This window comes from Amblyomma americanum, chromosome 7 (assembly GCF_052857255.1).
Source record: "Amblyomma americanum isolate KBUSLIRL-KWMA chromosome 7, ASM5285725v1, whole genome shotgun sequence".
NCBI lineage: Eukaryota > Metazoa > Arthropoda > Arachnida > Ixodida > Ixodidae > Amblyomma > Amblyomma americanum.
In genome coordinates this window covers 18,794,417-18,811,575 of record NC_135503.1, presented here as the reverse complement: position 1 = coordinate 18,811,575, position 17,159 = coordinate 18,794,417, and the positions used below count along the sequence as shown (strand labels likewise).

At 46.5% G+C, this 17,159-nt stretch overlaps 1 protein-coding gene and 1 long non-coding RNA gene across 7 annotated transcripts in view; one reads left to right on the top strand and one right to left on the bottom strand.

The window, feature by feature from the left end:
- LOC144098612 (uncharacterized) overlaps positions 1–6,276 on the top strand; it is a 45,597-nt gene extending 39,321 nt beyond the window's left edge. For 4 of the 6 annotated variants that reach the window (XM_077631394.1, XM_077631392.1, XM_077631395.1 and 1 more), the window contains 2 exons: positions 909–1,043; positions 2,610–6,276. In XM_077631394.1, coding sequence (XP_077487520.1) covers positions 909–1,043; positions 2,610–2,714 — 240 coding nt within the window. In that variant the 3' untranslated portion in view covers positions 2,715–6,276. The remainder of the gene's footprint in view (positions 1–908; positions 1,044–2,609) is intronic. The other 2 variants (XR_013307208.1, XR_013307209.1) reach the window with 1 other exon arrangement.
- Positions 120–17,159, bottom strand: part of LOC144098613 (uncharacterized) — a 74,235-nt gene continuing 57,195 nt past the window's right edge. Inside the window, exon 2 of the long non-coding RNA XR_013307210.1 lies at positions 120–354. This is a non-coding gene — a long non-coding RNA (uncharacterized LOC144098613). The remainder of the gene's footprint in view (positions 355–17,159) is intronic.

The window sequence follows — 17,159 nt, the reverse complement described above, 5'->3', positions numbered from 1 at the left end:
GGCCACCACACAAGCTGCGCAAATGCAGAAGTGTAGTGAAATCGGTTGATTGAGCAATTGCACATGTGGCCTTTTTTGGGCATGCCTCAAGTTTAGTGCTGCATACAGACCACAAGAGGAGGAGGGGGAAGAACTTTATTTATATTTGATATTAAAATGTGTTATTAGTGGTCGCGGGCTGTCTTCATCTTCCGATGAGTTATTGCAGCCCGTCTTAACAGGGTTGGGGCCCCTGGTCCAGGGCTCCACTGAGGTATGCCGCCAGGTAGGCTCTCCGCACCAATCCGCGCTGGATGGCCGGGTCCTCGCTGGAGAGCATCCCCTCCCACTGAAGCTTCAGCTTCCAAGTGGATTCTGCGTTGCAGAATTTTTTGTGGGCATTTATACATGATAGCAGTTATATGCTTTCATGCTTCATAGAATTTAAAGACTGCAGTTATTCTTTGACTCTGATGAGGAAGGTACAATGAAGGGCTAGTGCCTGTTTATGAAACTGAAAAAAATTCTGAATTTGAAAAAAGACAAACGTGGGACACATTCTATATGCTGTTATTTAGAGCATCAGTGCCAAGAGCAGTTGACACCGTACGCTTTGACTGTTGCCACCATGCAGTAAAATTTCTCACTTCTATTGTTATAGTTCCTGTATACCCCAGTGTATGATGCAACTTGCTCACATAGGCTGAAGCAGTGTCTGTGCAACTGCATTGCACATAGGTGTAGTACATTTCTGTTTTAGGTTTTGTTTCTTTTTAACTGCTCAGTTGTACTGTCAGTATCATGACCGAAGACAGTTACTATGATCTGGCAAGCATCCACACCTTCAAAACATTTGGGCACCTGTCAGTGGAACGCGTGCTTAGGTTTTCCCAATTGGTTCACATTTCTTTCCCCTTTTCTCCCTGCAGCTTCAGGAGTCAGCTGAGGAGCTGGCCCTGCTGAAAGAGAAGTACTCAGTCTGTGCCCTGGAGAAAGCACAGCTCCAGCAAGAGCTCAAGGCTGTCAGTGATGAGCGCCAGCTGCTGCTCTACCAGTCCAAGACGGTCAGTGTGCTGGTGGTGCATGAGGCATCCAACTGGAACTTATGTACAAACGGGGCAGAACATGCAGTTTACCGAAGCCAAACCAGAAGCAGATTGTTATTAATATTGACACTCTATTACATAATGTTTTTGTTTTTAACCCTGCTTTTTTGAAAGCCATGGTAGGGAAGTTTTAGCCTTGCGTGGAACAGACGAGGGAAGTTCTAGCCTTGCGTGGAACAGATGGGTGAAGTTCTAGCCTTGCATGGAACAGACGGGGGAAGTTCTAGCCTTGCGTGGAACAGGCGGGGGAAGTTCTAGCCTTGCGTGGAACAGGCGGGGGAAGTTCTAGCCTTGCGTGGAACAGACGGGGGAAGTTCTAGCCTTGCGCGGAACAGACGGGGGAAGTTCTAGCCTTGCGTGGAACAGACGGGGGAAGTTCTAGCCTTGCGTGGAACAGACGGGGGAAGTTCTAGCCTTGCGTGGAACAGACGGGGGAAGTTCTAGCCTTGCGTGGAACAGACGGGGGAAGTTCTAGACTTGCGTGGAACAGGCGGGGGAAGTTCTAGACTTGCGTGGAACAGGCGGGGGAAGTTCTAGCCTTGCGTGGAACAGGCGGGGGAAGTTCTAGCCTTGCGTGGAACAGGCGGGGGAAGTTCTAGCCTTGCGTGGAACAGGCGGGGGAAGTTCTAGGCTTGCGTGGAACAGGTGGGGGAAGTTCTAGCCTTGCGTGGAACAGGCGGGGGAAGTTCTAGCCTTGCGTGGAACAGATGGGTGAAGTTCTAGCCTTGCATGGAACAGACGGGGGAAGTTCTAGCCTTGCGTGGAACAGGCGGGGGAAGTTCTAGCCTTGCGTGGAACAGGCGGGGGAAGTTCTAGCCTTGCGTGGAACAGACGGGGGAAGTTCTAGCCTTGCGCGGGACAGACGGGGGAAGTTCTAGCCTTGCGTGGAACAGACGGGGGAAGTTCTAGCCTTGCGTGGAACAGACGGGGGAAGTTCTAGCCTTGCGTGGAACAGACGGGGGAAGTTCTAGCCTTGCGTGGAACAGACGGGGGAAGTTCTAGCCTTGCGTGGTACAGACGGGGGAAGTTCTAGACTTGCGTGGAACAGGCGGGGGAAGTTCTAGACTTGCGTGGAACAGGCGGGGGAAGTTCTAGCCTTGCGTGGAACAGGCGGGGGAAGTTCTAGCCTTGCGTGGAACAGGCGGGGGAAGTTCTAGCCTTGCGTGGAACAGGCGGGGGAAGTTCTAGGCTTGCGTGGAACAGGTGGGGGAAGTTCTAGCCTTGCGTGGAACAGGCGGGGGAAGTTCTAGCCTTGCGTGGAACAGGCGGGGGAAGTTCTAGCCTTGCGTGGAACAGGCGGGGGAAGTTCTAGCCTTGCGTTGAACAGACGGGGGAAGTTCTAGCCTTGCGTTGAACAGACGGGGGAAGTTCTAGCCTTGCGTTGAACAGACGGGGGAAGTTCTAGCCTTGCGTTTAACAGACGGGGGAAGTTCTAGCCTTGCGTTGAACAGACGGGGGAAGTTCTAGCTTTGCGTGGAACAAGCAGAGCAAAGGCTTTCAGTCTGAATTCTTTTTTTCTTGCAGACGTCGGCCTGCTCAATAATCCCGCTGTGCATCCTTGTGCTGGCCATTCTCATGGGCTTCTACCCAACCTTGTCCTACTTCACGGCCACGGCTGAGACTCCATGAGGAGGCTGGAGCTCTTGTAACCGGCTTAGGCTGCCTGCATCACCACTGTCGGGCGCCAAAGAGCCATTGCGAGATGTCGGCCCGAGTCATTGTTCTTTCTGGTTGTGACACTGCACAGCGGAGACACACCGTCAAAGGACGTGCTTTCCACGGGTCCATAGGCAGCTTCAGTGTGTTTCAGTGGTGTGTGTGTGTGTGTGCATTTGTTTGTGTGTATGTGCGCGCGCGTGTATACAGTTTTTGACGCACACACTGTCGCTTGCTTTTAAGCCCCCCTCCAATGTGCAGAGATTGGCTTGCCTTCCCTTGTAAGTACAAACTTCTTACTTAGTTCTCACTAGGTTGTTCCAACTTCTAATCATTTGCCTTCTCCCTCCCCTCCTTTTTTTTTCTGCACTTCTGTAACTTCTCACAGCTACGGGGCAAGTTTTCGTGCATGCAAAGTGTCGATGTGACTCGTTTTCACGGCAGATTTTAGCAGGCAGCATCAAGACTTATGAACTTGGTCAGTGCTGTGTTGGCACATCATGCAAGTTGGCATGTTTCCCGCAATATGAATGCATTGTGCTGCTTTGCAGAATGCTTTGTTTCATTTTCTTGTCTGCCCTTTGTGAATGGGCAATCGGCATGCAGATTTGAGCGGGATTCACCTCCCTACTGGGGCCACTGCCACTGTTGGGAAGTAGAAAGCGTGTGTTCATATGTTGAGGACTTAACCTGTTCTGATGTTTGTTTGCTAGATGCTGGTCAATATGAAGAATCTTGACCGAACAATGGGGGACGAGTGCCACAAAGCGCACCCCCATCTGCCATATTTCAGTTTGTGCCGGAAACTCTTCCCAAGTTCACTTTAATTCCCGTCAGGCTCGTTGAGCTAAGGTAGGAATTGAAGGAATCTGCTTTTGCATGGCAGAGATCTGATATGCTTGTCTTAGTGTTGCACCTTCTGATATTGAAGCATGAAAGCTTAGAAATGTCGCTGGCAGCGAAAATGGGTGCTGCGCACTGTGTATGAGTGTTTGTTGGCACAACCCTGTACCTGCAAGTAAAGTCCTTAGACGGTTTAGCCATTCATAGAACGGGTGCTTTACATAACTATGTTCGCAAGTTGATTTTCACTTTTGTGTGCAATGAATTTTGGCAGGAGTCTGCATTGGCAAAATATTTGTCCCACTGCTCGTTTTCCTGTGCCATCTGGGGTTCATTGGTGCATTGCATGCCCGTCATAACTGGAGCTGTTTCAAATGGGTTGAGAGCTCAGCATTGTAGGTTTGGAGGTTTTCCTTGTCCGGCCAATGACGCATTGAACGTGTGATACCTTTATCTGTGTTGAATTAGTTTTCTGAGCCATAGGACAGTAAACCTGTTGGGGAAATTATGATTTACTTCCTGTTTTTATATTTATTCTTCAAATGATGAACCTTACTTAGCCTTTGAGGTGTAGCTGTAGTGCTTTGAATCTGCCTGCACTGAGCACTGTTCTTTACTTTCAAGTTCCAGCACAGCAGTGGACATGGCCAGCAATGCTTATTTAATTCCACAGTTAGTTCAAGCTTTTTTTTGTTCTTACAATTTCTTAGATGCAAAGCATTTGCACACCTCCTCCCCATTTTAAAGTTTCTTAAAAAAGTACAATTTGATTTTGTTAAATATTTCCCATGCACTTCGTTTCCAGCAGAAGTGCTGAGTACAACATGCCTTTTCTTTAGTTGCCTAAGCAGTGCTGTTTTCTTTGAAAGGTCACACCTGCATGTATATATTAGATTTTGATTCCCCTCGTGCCTGTACATAGTGTCAGTCTTTAGAGATGGAGAGGTCTGTCAAGTGCCATCATTTTCTCCGTGCTATCGGTTTTTGTACAGAAGAAACAAAATGCACGCAGACTTGTAACATAGAATAATAAAGCTTTAGCACTATCCTTTTTTTTTTTACTGCAGCATTGCTTTGTACCTAGATACAAAGGTGCAGCCATTCTTCTAGGCATCATGTAACAGTGTCTGTGTACTATATCTTTGTCTAGCAAAAAAATAATCCTGCCATGGCATTAAAACATCACGCCCTCCCACCCTGCCCTCTCGCAGCTGTATTTGTCTATCTGGCTTAATAATGAACGAGAATGCCGTCATTAGCTATGAGGCAATTAAACCTTGTCCACCAAATTATATTTGTGGATTTTTTAGTTTCTCTAGAGTGAAAGCAACTGGTAGTGATTGCATGCCAGGCACCATGGTATGAGCATGACGTCTTTTTGCAAGGAAGCGGTGCACGGCTATTCAAAGCAGTCTTCATTTGTGGACCTTTTGTAAAACTGCAGTTGGCAAAAGATGTGTGTGTCACAAAAACTGAATTTGTGATTGCCTTAGCAGGGAAGCAAAGAAAAACTAATAGTTTAGCATTGCCCAGGATGCAGGAAACAGAACGAAGTCTCTTATAGAGTTAACTGAACAACAGGAAACAAAGGAGGCTTGGCGTAAGACTGATCAGCTGTGTACTGTGCCCACTCTGCCGTTTAAGTGTCTTGTCAGTGTTTAACCCAACTCTATCGCAGTAGTGCACTAATTAGCTTAGTTACAACCAACACAACAGGACGAGCGCTCCATATATTGATTTTCGTTACTTCAACTTGTCAGCTGCTGCTCTGTGTCTGTGTCCTTACTTGCACTACCAGGTGTCTGCCATGTCAGCTACAAAGGCTTAGTCACTTCCTCTAACATCAAGTTTCCCAGATGTTACTGTGTTCATGCCTGATGCTTGCCTCGTTTAGCAGCTGAAGAGGATATTTTCAAAAGGTTGTGGCCAGTGTGTGCATATCTGCATATCTTAGAGCTCACTGAGTGCTTTAAACTTTTTGGCTGTAGTGAGCGGCACTTGAAGTGCAGTCAGCGAGCGTTCGGCAGGTTGGTTAGGCTTGGTGTGTGCCAAAGGCAGAAGTGCACAAAGTTTGTTTGTGGATGTCTCTGGTACCGTTAGTCGCCAAGGGATGCCCACAATAGGTCATGTTAGACTTAACCAGTTGTCATTCCCACGATTACTTCTCTAAGCTTCGATGCTGAATGCTGCAGGAAAATGCTTGCCAGCGAGCTTGTGTTGAAGGTTCTTGCTTCAGGCACCTTCATTTGCTTTGTCGTTCCTTTCTAATTTATGCAAATTAAGGCTGTTGAGCAGTCGCAACTGAGACAGTTGCCATGTTGTTTCTGAGGTTGTGTCCAAGTGTGCATTTTGCTTTGCTGCATTCTTGCCACTTTCCTCATTTGTGCTAAGATTGCTCGGTCAAGTGTCGGTTACGCAGAATAGCTCGACGTTTGCTTGAAAATAGCTTAGCTATGACGCATTTTGATGTTTTTATTTTTTTTTTTGCCTGTGATCTAAAGCTTGATCTGGAAGTTAGTTTGTGTACGTATTTGTTTTGGAACAAGAGCAGTATTTGTGTTCCCATCTCCTGTTTTATAGTGCCTATTTTTGTAATATAATGTTCATTTTCCTTCTTTGTCAAATCCCCAAATGAAAAAAGCGTTATAGTGAAGCCTGCAGAGACTTTGAATAAAGTTGTCACGAACCCATATTATTGTCTTAAGCGCTGAGAACAATAGAAATTGCTGAAACCTTATCAGACAGAGGAGGTATGGAAAGTCAGCGTTATCACACATCAGCTCTGGATGAGTGAGCCGTTAGAACACACAGCATCTTTATCAATTATTGGATGCAGTGCTATGTCTGTGGCAATGCTGGATAAACAGGAACAGGAATGGGCTCTAGGCAAGTCTTATTTGGACATCAGTGAAAGCTTTGAATTTATCATGACTACGCTTGCATCATACCTTGGAAAATTTCGAACTTTTTACCAAGCTTGCCCAAATGTAAAAACATGCCCTGTTCACAGTACCGGCCTGCTCTTTATGAATGGTGTTAATAGTTTTGCAGATGAACGAGCTCGTTATTGTTAAATGGAACAATTTAGGAGCTGAGTGTGTGCTTCTCGCAGATATTCATGACTGGTGGGGATTAGCAGTTATAAACTGTACCTTTGATTGCTTTTTTTTTTTCATGTTACCCATTGATCAAGCCAAGCCTAGCCTATGACATAACATTTGCATGATCACATTGTTACGGAACTAACCAGTGCGTCCGTGGCACTTTACCAGCATCTGCTGGTGGCATAGCTTTCCTGCCAGGCATGATCATTGTTGAGCGTCCCTGCATGTTCAACGGGACTGCGAATCTGTGCTCAATTTCTTAATACTCACATTGGGCTTGGCCGTCAGCAGTATGCCCTAGTTATTGCGACTTACTTTGCAAGCAAGCAGCCTTTTTAGTGTTTCCCAGGCCTGTTTAATGATGTTATGAACATCCCTGGGGCACTTTAGCATGTACTTTTTTCGTTAGGTTGATATCACTGTGGCCATTCATTCCAGTATATGTCTACATCTAACTTGTCTTTGAAGCCCTCCAGTGCATTTGAAGTTAAGCACAGAAAAGCGAGCAGTTTGGCTTGCTGGAGCATTCTGATGTACCGGTGTGGCATTCTTTAAAACTACAAAGGATAGACAGAAGTACGATGAGGCTTCGCCAGAAACAAGTGACACAAGCTTCCTCTGCGACACTAGGCGATGCCGTGCGGGGCGCGGGTGGTCTCTTATCACTGCTCGCGCTACTCGAGCCATGCGCTCGTCGTGCTCGGCGCACAGCCAGTTCACAGCGATATTAGCGCGCATTCATGGGGTCTGCTGGCTTCATTTTACGTCTTTTAGAAAAGTAGTTTAGCACGATCTGTTTTTTTTTTTTTTTGCTAATAATTTCTAACTCTTGCTTGGGATAGAGCCCTCGTTTCCGCAAACTGCCCGCTGAGATGAAAACCTCTTCTCGATAAAGAAACTCTGTCCATATGCTTCAACTCTGAGTGTTAGCGTGCATCTCAACCCATTCGTAGTTATCTGCCGACTCAAAGCGTAAAAGAGAATCCTTAAGCAATACATTTATTGTCATGAAACATAAAATTGAGAACGCGATACAAACACGATCCAGGCATCATTGACAAAGGGACAATTCCGAGTATTAGCAGTAATCACCATGACCGCGCTTGCCAAATGGCGTGCCATAGGTTCGTACAGGGAACGGAGTAGGTTTCTGCTGGCGCTAAGCCTTTGCCGTTCTCCTTTGATCGCTTTCCACAGCGTGCATGTGCTGGCATTTCCAAAGGGACCTCATTAGATTTTCAATGGGGTTCATGTCAGCTCCCTTTGGAGGCTATGGCAACTGCCGCACACCACGAAACGCCGAGAATAGCACTCACTATTCGAGATGTGCGCACACGACTTCTATCATGTTGAACCAAGTTGAATCCGTCCTGGAATGGTCAGTCAAAGATGTATGGCAGGAACATGTTCTCAGTGATGTCGATGTAAGACTGCCAGATGATCGGTCCGTTGATTCTCACCAGAGGCCTGAGCACTGTTCTCGACGCCCGTGACAGCTGCCACGGCCTCCAAACGGAGCCGACATGAATCCCATTGAAAATGTGTGGAGCCTAATGAAAGCTAACCCAATGAGGCTCTTTTGGAAATGCCAGCGTACACTCGCTGTGGGAAGCGATCAAAGGAGAATGGGAAAGGCTGCGCGCAGACAGAAACATTCATTCCGTGCATGAACCGATGCCACACTGTTTGGCAAGCGTTATTGCTGCTGATGATTTCTCCAAGTACTAGGATTTGTCCCTTTGCCAGTGATGCCTGAATCGTGTTTGTTTCTTGTTTTCAATTCTATGTATCGTGACAATAAATATGTTGCTTAAGGATGCTTTCTCATTTACGCTTTAACTCGGCAGATACGAATGGGTTTAGATGCACGCTAACATTCGCAGTTGAAGTATCCGGACCGCGTTTCTTCGTCGAGAAGAGGTTTTCATCTCAGCGGGCAAATTGCGGAAACGAGGGCTCTATCCCAAGTAGGAGTTCGAAAAAACAGACCGTGCTCAACTACTTCTATAAAAGACGCGATATAAAGGCGGCGAACCCCGTGAAAGCGCGCTGTTATCGCCGTCAACTGGGTGCGCGCCGAGCAAGACTGGCGCATGGCTCGAGCAGCGCTTCGCGCAAAACGAGCGACCAATAAGGCAAGCGGACTCGAATAGGACGTGCATGCGCCTAGTCATCGTCCAGCACAGACTCGACGCCCGCACGCGCCGCCTAGTGTCCCAGAAGCAGCTTTGGAACGGCGCTCCGGCGTCTCGAAGAATTTTGTCCATGATGGTACTGCACGCCCTATAGGCCTGCTCTCAATGACGAGACGAACCGGAAGTTTTCTCACCACCTGTGGTGCTTACTTCGCGCACAAATGGGAACGCGACAGGCCAAGTTGTATCTTCTATCTTGCTACCCTGACCGGATTGCGGAGTACGCGCCAGAGGAGGAAGAGAAAAGAAGAAAAAAAAGGTGGGTACAATCAGCGGCGACGACGTCTCTTTGTTTTCTCGTTAACGGTCTCGGTCAAGCGCGCGTGATTGTTCCGTCAGCGATAGTGCGGCGCCGCGTTGGTGGGGCAGCAAATCGACGGCTGATTGCTAATCGGCCGCACACTTCATTGTCTCGGCGGCGCGCACTTATCGGTGCGCGTGTTACGCGCCGGGCTTGCAAGCGAAGTCTGTGCGGGCACCTCATCATGCGCTGCTGGGATCACGTAGGCATCCGGCTCGCGCTCCCGGGCCGAGAGTTGTGCCGGCCACTTTCCGCTGACCGCGCGCTCTGTCCGCGGCGACGCGAGATCGCGTTTCGCTGATGCTGGCGAAGGCGAATATTTCATTGATGAGACTTCGCCACACCGCTCGGTTGTCAGGCTGAGAGTTGCTAGCGCCCCGCTAAAACTCGGCATTTCTTAGATTTTTAACACATTCTCCTCATCGTGGGTATCGGTAGGTCGCGTCGTTGATTCGTGCTGTGTAGCACGAATACTTAGTAGCGCTATGGAGCCATGGGACAGCTCAGACTTTTCAAAGAGCCTGCGAAGAACATATGCCAGGTTGCGGTTGCCACCTGTTGTCGGTTCCAATAGTTGACTCTACCGTAGGCTCACTCGTGGGTCACGCCGCACTCATGAAAGTCTAAGGGTGGCCCACGCAGCATGAACGCTCCTCATCTTCTTTTCCCTCTTAAAACATGTCCCATACGCACAGAGGGGGAGGGGGGCACTGACCAAGGTGTAGTGGCTTAAACAAGAAAATTTCCATAGGAGTTTACGACAAAGTTTTAGTACCAATCCTGAGTATTGAAAAATGTATCAATAAAAGCGACAGAAAAAAGGGTAGCCCACCGGTGGGCCACGACCCACAGGAATTTGGACCTCGAAACCGCTGCAGCAGTAAACCTGTTAAGTTCCTGAGTGAGATTAAGCCGAATTGATTGGTTACCTTCTCTCGGGTATCAGGTGTTCGTATCGATGTCTTGGCTCCAATAAAGTGCCCGTGGCAACTCGCCATACATTTTCTTCACTGCGAGTGACTATTTGGCAGATTTTATAGTTGACTGATTATAGTTGATGTGGAACGCCTTGCAAGCTTTTAAAAATGTCTCCGAGGAGGAAGAATAAAGTTGCACTGAATACTTTTTGCTGCCTGGTCAAATCATGGCGTCGTCTGCGCTCTCCCCTCTCGTTTCTTCCCGGCCCCCCAGTTTAAAAAAGAAACGCATTTCTAGCTGGATTACTGAGCAGGCAGTCATGTCCGGCTAGAACAGTTGTTTCTTCCAGCTGGAAAATTTGCGTTTCCAATCCGCTGGAATCTCTTCCATGTTCAGCTGGAAGAGCGTTTTCCCAGCTAAAATGGGTGCGTCTGACGAAAGTCATCCGAATCGCTCCTTTCGTCCGTTTTTCCCCTATGGTAGTTACACCGGACGACCGTTTAAAATACATGGATGACCGACCGTGACGCATTTCTACCCTACACTCCTGCCTCATGACTGGTTGATCCTGCACGCGGCTACTACAACCCTTTCGGTAAGAGTTTCCCAGACCCAGCCATTCTAGAGAGAGATCTCAGACCCAGAGACACTCCAAATGGCATCAGCGTTTCGCTGCTGTTCGCATAAACGCATTACTGGTGATTTTTGTAGCGAAAGCTACACTACGCTAGCCGCAGCGATTTCGCCAGTCTTGGCCATCTGCTCCTACTCCGCAAGCGCGAGTTTCGCCACAGGTGCGCCGCACGTGACGTCACATCTGCGCCGCCGCCACCGCGACCAACGTTGGCCACGACCGCCGCAGACTCCGCCGCCTCGCCCTCTGGGCCCTCCCCCGCTGCGCGTTGACGCCACAACTAGCCACGCGCCTTGCTGCGCGTGGGGTCGAATGAATACGGGAGGCGATGCGCTCGGCCGTCAGTTGCAAGCCATGGGAGAAGCCTCGCTCGTTGCGGCAGCTTTCGCTACGTATACTAGGCATAGCAGAGCTAAACCACCGCTATTTTTTTGTTTGTGTTTTAAAACGCAATAACATTACGAAGAAAAACCGCCGCAGTGCCGAATGCGGCCAACCCAGTCATGGCGCGGGAATTCGTGACGTCACGCCTTACGTCAGGCATTCAACCGCTGTGGTGCTTTGTTTTCTTTGTTTCACCTGGCTGTTCCTCGGCTAGATAATTCTTTTCGCCATGACCAAGCCGTTAGATATATCGGCGGCGTGCCCAAATATTTAGCTTCATTGTATGAATGAAATGCTCACGGGCTGAGTGCAGATTCCCGTTTTCGACCGATTTGAATACAATGCTGACGGAATAGTGCTGTGTGCTATCAGGATGAAAGTTGTCGCGTTTGAAAGGTGAGAGAAGTCGAGTGACTCATAGGAGCCGAATATTGATTCAGGCGCCCTCGGTGTTTGAATGAAGAAATTCTGAAGCCCGCATAATTAACTTTCCTCTTTGGGCGGCATCGAAAAACTTTCGGAGCTCTGAAATTTTATGTTTGAAATTGATCTGTGCGGTAGTTTTGCGAACGCCTCATGCACAAGCGACCTCATAGTGAAGTTGAAGGTGCCAAATTTAAACCTTCATGTCGCAAATAGGATTTATTTTTATGTCATGCAGTGAACTCAGCAAACAATATTGCAACTTATAATCCCTGGGAAGACGACGTTGAGGAAGTGCCTGGGTGGTGCGCGCGCTTTTCGTTTGTATCCGCAGTGCACACTTAGCAAGGCAGTCGGTGAGATTCTATCAGGAAATTGAGAACAGCGGTGCAAACAGATCTGTGGCTGAACCCAAAAGTGGTGGCGCCAAATGATAGCAAGAGCGGGCTGCTCAAACTAAGGCCAAGATGCTGCAAGGGCTCCTCCAGCAACCTTTTTCTCAGTGAGTTGAATCGGCGACAATACAGCCAAAAATGTTCAATAGATTCTGGCTCACGGCAAAATGCACAAAGTGGAGAGAACGCCAAACCCGACTTGTGTAAATAGAAATTTAGAGGGGGAATGCGGCAGCGCAGCCTCGTCAGTGATACTTCAAGCTGCCGAGAGCAACAAATTTTCCTGTTCCAATAATATTTAAGGTGCTCATAATCTGCCGATGTTAAAAGTGATGTGTCTTGCGTGCTTAAAAACGCACGTCGCCGAAATCTAGATGCTGTAATGTAGGCTGTAGCCGGGATGATTGGCAACAGGGGGCCGCTGAGGGAAGCCTTTGCGAGATTATCAGCAATCTCATTTACTGTCACACTGCTGTGGCCGGGAACCCATACTAAATGAACAAGGCTCAAATGCGGAGGAAGTAGGGATAAGAAAGTTGATAAAATGGGACCGTCAACCTGTGCAGCGAGGGGCGAACACAAAGATAAAGAATCAGTAATTACTGCAACTGCTGTAATAGAGGGGTCTAGCTTGCGTAGAGCAAGTACAACTGCTAGAAACTCTGCTTGAAAAATAGGGGTGAAATCTGGAAGGCGCAGAGAAAAGGACCAGTCTAAATGGGAGCAAAATATTCCCACACCTGCTTTTTCATTGCATTGCGATGCATCAGTGGCTATTGCTATATCTGTAGGTAGGGTCCTTAGATGATCTTCTAGAAGACCATTTAGAATACTCGGTGGCAAAAGTTTTGCATTTTTTGGGAATATGTCGTCGAAAACAATGTGGATAGTGGGCCCATTCCGAAGCGCAGGAAGGATATCATTAATGTTTACATCTAAAGGCTGAAGTAATCTTTGCACAAACACTACCTGAGGGGAATTGAAACGAGACCAGGGGGCACCAAAAAAAGAGGTCGGCTGAGAACAGAAAATGCTTTGGGAACGGTGGAAATGGGATTCATAGATCCTGAGGTAAGTTTGCACAGTTAAAAATTGAAGTCGTGATAAGAGAGACGGAATGCGGGCTTCAAGGTACAGCACATTGATAGCCACAAATTTTGGAAGGCCGAGGCACATGCGAAGTGCTTCCCTCTCTAAAAGGACGAGAGGGTGAAGTTTATATGTAGCCGAGCCTGAAAACAACACTGATCCAAATTCTAAAATTGGCCTGACATACATTATGTAGATCATTAATAGCGCATCTCTGCGCATGCCGTACCGGTGATGACATAATCTCCGTAACATGCCCACGGCACGAGCCCCTTTCGCCGCGACATGGTCAATGTGAGGTCGCCAGGTGAATTTGTTGTCATAAATGACCCCTAGGTATTTTAGGGATTGAACCTGCGGTATTATTTTTAACTGGCAAGTGAGAGAGACCACTACAGGAGTGAATAGAGGGAAAACAAGAGTAGCGCACTTGCCAACATTTAACTTCAGGTGTAATGCGCTCAACCATTGCTCAAGTGTATTCAAATATGACTGCAACAGACCATACAGAGAATGTATATCCGGCGCAGCAGCAAAAAACGCAATGTCGTCCGCATAGACGTAAGTGCGTACATGGCGGTGGAGAGGAATTGAGCTTAACAGAATATTAAAGAGCACAGGAGAAAGAACAGCTCCTTGCGGTACACCACGCGTTTGTCTATACCTCTCTGAATGAACACCATTATGGACGCAAAAGAATTCCCTGTTATGAAGAAAGGCAGATATCCACGCAACTATATAATCTGGAAATTGAAGAGAGTGTAGCCTATGTATCAGGATGGAGTGTTCTACACTGTCGTAAGCTTTGGCGACATCTAACGTAACCAAAGCCGCGACCAGGCGTTGACAACGAGCAAGGAGAATTCTGCTCTCAAGATCAGCATGTACATTCCATATCGAACACCGTGGCCGGAAACCGAGTTGGCACGGGCTGAGTATACTTTTGCGGTCCACAATGGCTGACACCCGAATTAGTAACAACCTTTCTATCAACTTTACCACGTTTGATGTTAGAGAAATTGGCCTAATATTATCCAATTCATAGCCTCCACCCTGATTTTTAAGTAAAGGGATCACCTTGGACAGCTTCCACTCAGAAGGTATCCAAGCGTGTTTGAGAGAGTAGTTTATTAGGTGCAATAAGGAGTTCCAACCTTTTCTTTTCTATCAATTATTACATTTTGACTACATCATTAATATTAATCCCTCTCTTTATTATTATTCTTAAAATTTTAAAATCATAACACTCATCCCTTTTCTGTTCATGACGAAAAATTCACCGGTGTTGCGCTCCCACGTGCTTTTCCTTTTTGTTAACTGCGTTCAGGTGAATAGCCACCCGAATCTTGGCCGATCCCCCAGTGTGGGTATGTGCCATCTTTTGATAGGCTAACAACAACAACAACAGCAATGCACACTGGCCCGCCGTGGGTATGTGCCATTGAGCCTGAGGGTATCGTAATCATCATCGACTGGTGCTCCCTGTGATCTGTGCCCTGGTCGCCCTTGCGTCTGACTAGCCCTCAGGCAAGCTAGCAACGTTTCGTGAAATAGCGAGCTGGGTAGCACATCGTCTGCCATTGTACAAGTCGTTCATATCTTCAAACCTGTCCACCAATGTGCGTTCTTCGTTTTGAGCAGCAGAAACTAAAATGCCCGCACATGTATTACGGCAACTGAAGCATCGGCTCCTTGTTGATGCCATAACTTATAGCACCAATCAAAGTGGTTTAGCATAATGCGCTCTTAAAATTTATTTCCCTTAACTGGCCCTCTGAAAGAAAGTGGCCGGCGTTTCATACACGTTGCGGAAAACTTTTTTTTTGCATCTGCATATTGTCCCGAGCATTGTAGAAGTTTTTCATTATGTGTGCTCTCTGTGCCAGCAAAATTGTGTTGCGTACTTATAATGCTCACTAATATTCATTAAATGAACAATACCTGAAAATAATTTTTTATCGTCATGCGAAATCTTTTTTTCTCAGCTTTTTTATTGTTTCCTAAATACATGTCAGTGAATTTTATACCGTTTATTATGCAGGCTTTCATAGAACGCAGTGTGCACTAGTTATGGTTATTGTTGATTTCTTTTCTGACATTATACCTCCAAAACTAGCCGAGAAACTTTCTCTGCGCCAAGTTTCCAAAAGTTTAGAAAAATAATAAAATTTATAAACTGAAAAGAATAATTGTATGCACTATGCGGTAACTATAAATGTTCTCTAAAAATTACCAGGCATTTCTTTGCAAGGTATTTCAAGTTATTCACAGCCAAATTTGGAAAAAGTAGGACTGTGCTTAAAAAATGTCCCCTATAGGGGTGCTGTACCTACTACAACAGCAATGTTATGTGACGTGTTTTTGATGCTTCTGACTGTTCATATAATGTACCATATCTTGACAGAGTATAAGTATAGCACAGATTATTTTTAAATCTCCATCCAATATTCTTGTGGTTCTGTTCTTTCCTGAAGTTTGCGCAATAATATTTCCTTATCCGTGAAAGTTATGTCAGTGAATTTAGTACTAGTTAGTAGATATATTTGCTTAAAATTCAGCGTTAAATATTTGTGGTTTCAGCTTATTCTGTATTGTAGATAAACTCCAAAGTTAGGAAAAACTTACCATGTGCCAAGTTCGCGAAATTTTATGGAAAAAGAAGAAAACTGAAAAATTCCCAAATGCCTGGGTGAACTGTACGGCAGTCAAAGATTTACTATATAAATTTTCGGGCAACCATTCGTTATAGATTTCCAGTTATAGCTTGGCAAAAGTATTGACTGTAAGCGCAAGAGTCTATCTCTCTTTGGAAAAGAATTTTTCGTGCTTCGAGATATTTTTTTTTCTTTGCCACAAGGACTGCAGAGCCTTCTTTCCAGTCAAAATAACTAACCACTATGTCAAAAGAACTATACACTATGCTCTTGTCTGGTTCTTGTCTTCCGAACGCAAATTTGGAGCACTAATGGAATGGCGATGAAGCAGCGGTCATCTTAGAACAGAATTTTCGCGTAGCAAAGAAAAGGCCAACGATGGCGGAAATCCTGACACTCATCCCTCGAAGCGCCGCTCGTTACACAGCTTCTGTAGTTTCAGTTTCGTTTTTCAGGCAGCCGATGTCTCCTCTTATCGATGGCGATTGACGTATATTGCTTTAGGACGTCATTCACCATCCAGGCGTGCTTTTAGCCTAACTCCATAGCACAACCATTCTTGTACAGCTGCGCCTACAAGAAGCATGCAAAACAATTTTTTGGCTAGCCATTAGTACTGATACAGAGTTCCCGGGTTCGAACCCGACCGCGGCGGCTGCGTTTTTATGAAGGAAAAACGCTAAGGTGCCCGTGTGCTGTGCGATGTCAGTGCACGTTAAAGATCCCCAGGTGGTCGAAATTATTCCGGAGCCCTCCACTACGGCACCTCTCTCTTCCTTTCTTCTTTCACTCTCTCCATTATCCCTTCCCTTACGGCGCGGTTCAGGTGTCCAACGATATATGAGACAGATACTGCGCCATTTCCTTTCCACCCAAAACCAATTATTATTATTATTATTATTATTATTATTATTATTATTATTATTATTATTATTATTATTATTATTATTATTATTATTATTATTATTATTATTATTTCACTCCCTCCTTTATCCCTTCCCTTACGGCGCGGTTCAGGTGTCCAAAGATATATGAGACAGATACTGCGCCATTTCCTTTCCCCAAAAACCAATTATTATTATTATTACGCGAACTCTGTGCAAAAATGAAGCGCGCATCGCATCAAGTGGCGCCTCGCTTAACCGCTGCGCCACTTCGCCGGTAGTGGTATGACGACTTGCTGTGATGTAACATTGTGACACGTTGTGACGTCCTCGGGCCAGCTTTCAGATTCGAAGGTGAGCTTTGCAGAATGGCCTCCCCTTCCCTCCTCCTCCCCTCAGAATAACCCGGAGTTAGCAGCACTCAAAAACGAGATAGAAAGTCTGAAAAAACAAGTGACCGCTTTAACAATCCAAAACCAAGAGCTTAAGCTGAGCAACTACTAACGCAATAACGCCGGTAGCTCAGCCGACTCCTGAAAACCAAAAACAGCAGGCAGTACCTAGCTCCCAGCCTGCCTTAGGCGAGGTCTACCA